General features: G+C 47.6%; 1 protein-coding gene across 1 annotated transcript; it reads left to right on the forward strand.

Moving 5' to 3' along the window:
* Positions 1–1,223: 1,223 nt before the first annotated feature.
* Positions 1,224–1,901, forward strand: LOC138946869 (uncharacterized). Its single transcript, XM_070318269.1, has one exon. The coding sequence runs from the start codon at positions 1,224–1,226 to the stop codon at positions 1,899–1,901; it is 678 nt and encodes a 225-aa protein (XP_070174370.1).
* The last annotated feature ends 929 nt before the right edge of the window (positions 1,902–2,830 follow it).

Here is a 2,830-nt window from a genome sequence, read left to right on the forward strand (position 1 = left end):
TGTTAGAAACCGATATTTAAAAAAAAAGATTTCATCTTATTACTTATCATTTTCTGATTCCAAAAACATATAGATATGCTATGTTCGTATTAAAAACAAGCTCAGTAAGTTTAAACAAAATGGAGAAAAGCGCGCTTGCCTTTGAAGCACTTTACGCTCCTGCGCTATACTGGCTTGTCACTTCAAGCGATCAACGAGCTGCGGGTAATCAGCATTATAATGACTAGCATGCTGTTGTCTCCCTCTGTATCTACGGTACCTATGTACTATCGGGGTTCAATGTTTGGATCAGTCATGCGCACTGATACTTCCGGACAGAGAGCCTGCCATGTGGTCACCGAATAAACCGTTGCACCTCACCCCTCTTGTGTCCGTTGGTTTTGTCCGCATAACAACCCCAAGACATTACATTTGGCGACGAGGATAAACGTGAGTCATTCTTCTAAGAACTATGCAGCAGCCGAGAGCTATATCGATAACCGTTACACCAGTGCAACCGTTTGACCCACATGGTGAATCCGCCGCCGTGCACCAGCGCTGGGAGCGTTGGCTGCGAAGTTTTGAACTTATTGCCTCTGCATCAGGGTGCAGTAATGACACGCAAAAGCGTCAACTTCTTCTACATTGTTCAGGCGCAGAAACTCAAGACATATTCTTTACGTTTGACCCTGAGCCAGCAGACTTTGCAGCAACAAAGACTGCACTTACTGACTATTTCAAACCTGCTAGAAACGTGCCGTACCAGCGCCATCTGTTTCGCCAAGCGAAACAACAGGAAACCGAAACTGTCACACAGTATGTCACTAGACTTCGCCAATTAGCAAGAGACTGCGACTTTGGTAATGGGACAGATGATTTCATCCGAGATCAGGTGATCGACAAGTGTTCATCAACTCCGCTGAAAACAAAGCTACTCGCTGAAAAAAAACTTAACTCTGGCAAGATGTATTGAACTAGCTTCTGCAAAAGAGCTGTCTGAACAGCAAGCATCAGCAATTGCTGCTGACGAGAAAGTTTTTGCTGCTAAGCACTCATACAATCGACAGAATCAGCGACACCGTCCAGCACATCATGATTCATCTCCATCTTTCAGTCAATATCGCAGTCAGAATCCAGCAGTCCAGTGTGATCGGTGTGGTTCAAAGACACATTCAGGTTCCGAATGCAGGTGTTCGCGTCAAATAACCTGCTACAAGTGTCGTAAACTTGGACATTTCGCTTCGATGTGTAAATCGAAACCAGTGAAGAAACCTCCGCAGAATCGCCGTACCCGCAGACCTGTCCACTTTCTCAATGATGGTGACCAGACTACAGACAACGTCAGCACGACATCAGAAGAGGAAGACGAGGACTATGTTTTCACGATCGCACCAGCAGACCGTACAGTGAAACTTCTCATCGAAGAAGAACCAGTCGAGATGATCGTTGACTCTGGAGCCTCCTGCAACATCATCAACTCTGCCGTAGCAGCCAAGCTGAAGCGCCGAGGCCTTGAATTCGAGTCCTGCCACAAAACCATTCATCCGTATGGTTCACCGCCTATCCTCGCACGCAGGTGCACCACCACTGATGTTCAGATTGCTGGTCGTACACCAGTTACTGCTGAGTTCCTGGTCATTCCTGGATCTTCACCTCCTCTGCTTGGAAGATCGACGTCTGAAGCGCTAGGCGTTCTTCACATTGGCGTAAACCACGTTCGTCAAGATCAAGACCCTCTCAGTCAGTACCCAGGTATCTGTGACGGCATAGGGAAACTGAAACACTTTGAAGTAGCCCTCCATATCGACAAGACGGTGCCACCAGTAGCCAGAAAGCACAGCCGAATTCCGTTTCATTTGCGAGACAAAGTTGCAGCAGAACTCAAGAAACTCGAAACAGAAGATGTGATCGAGAAAGTTTGAGCACCTACAGAGTGGATGTCAAGAATAGTAGCCGCTCCGAAACCCAAAAATCCGAATGACATCAGAATTTGTGTCGACATGAGGGAAGCCAACAAAGCAATTTTCAGAACACGTCATGTTACACCCACTCTTGAAGAACTCGTCTCTGACATGAACAACGCCACTGTCTTCAGCAAACTTGACCTGAGATCAGGGTACCATCAACTCGTTCTCAGACCAGAGTGCCGCTACATCACTACCTTTTCAACTCATTGCAGACTGTATCGCTATAAACGTTTGAGTTTTGGTGTGAACTCTGCCGCAGAAGTTTTTCAGCACACCATACAAACTGTCATCGAAGGCATCACAGGTGCTCGCAACGTCAGCGACGACATCATCATCTTCGGTCGTGATCAAAGAGACCATGATCGTATGCTGCATGAAACGCTGAGACGCATCCATGATTCAGGTCTGACACTCAATCAGAAGAAATGTGTTTTCAGTCAACCACAAGTCGAGTTCTACGGCTTCATCTTCAGTGGTGAAGGACTGAAACCAGATCCAGCGAAAGTTCGCGCTCTTCGCGAAGCAGCCACGCCCAGCAACGCCACAGAACTACGTTCTTTCCTAGGCATGGCTCAGTACTCAGCACGCTTTATCGAGAACTTCGCCACCATCGCAGAACCTCTTCGTCAACTGACGAAGCAGGACGCTACTTGGTCATGGGAAGAACCGCAAGAAACTGCTTTCAAGACTGTCAAAGCCGCTCTATGCAAGTCTGCAACTCTTGCCTACTTCGACATCAAGAAGCAAACAGAGATTCTGGTAGACGCAAGCCCTGTAGGGATCGCCGGATTGCTGTCACAAGACGGTAGACCTGTATGTTACGCAAGTCGCGCCCTATCTGATGTAGAACAGCGCTACTCTCAGACGGAAAGAGAGGCGCTCGC

The sequence above is a fragment of the Littorina saxatilis genome, linkage group LG14, assembly GCF_037325665.1.
Source record: "Littorina saxatilis isolate snail1 linkage group LG14, US_GU_Lsax_2.0, whole genome shotgun sequence".
Lineage (NCBI taxonomy): Eukaryota > Metazoa > Mollusca > Gastropoda > Littorinimorpha > Littorinidae > Littorina > Littorina saxatilis.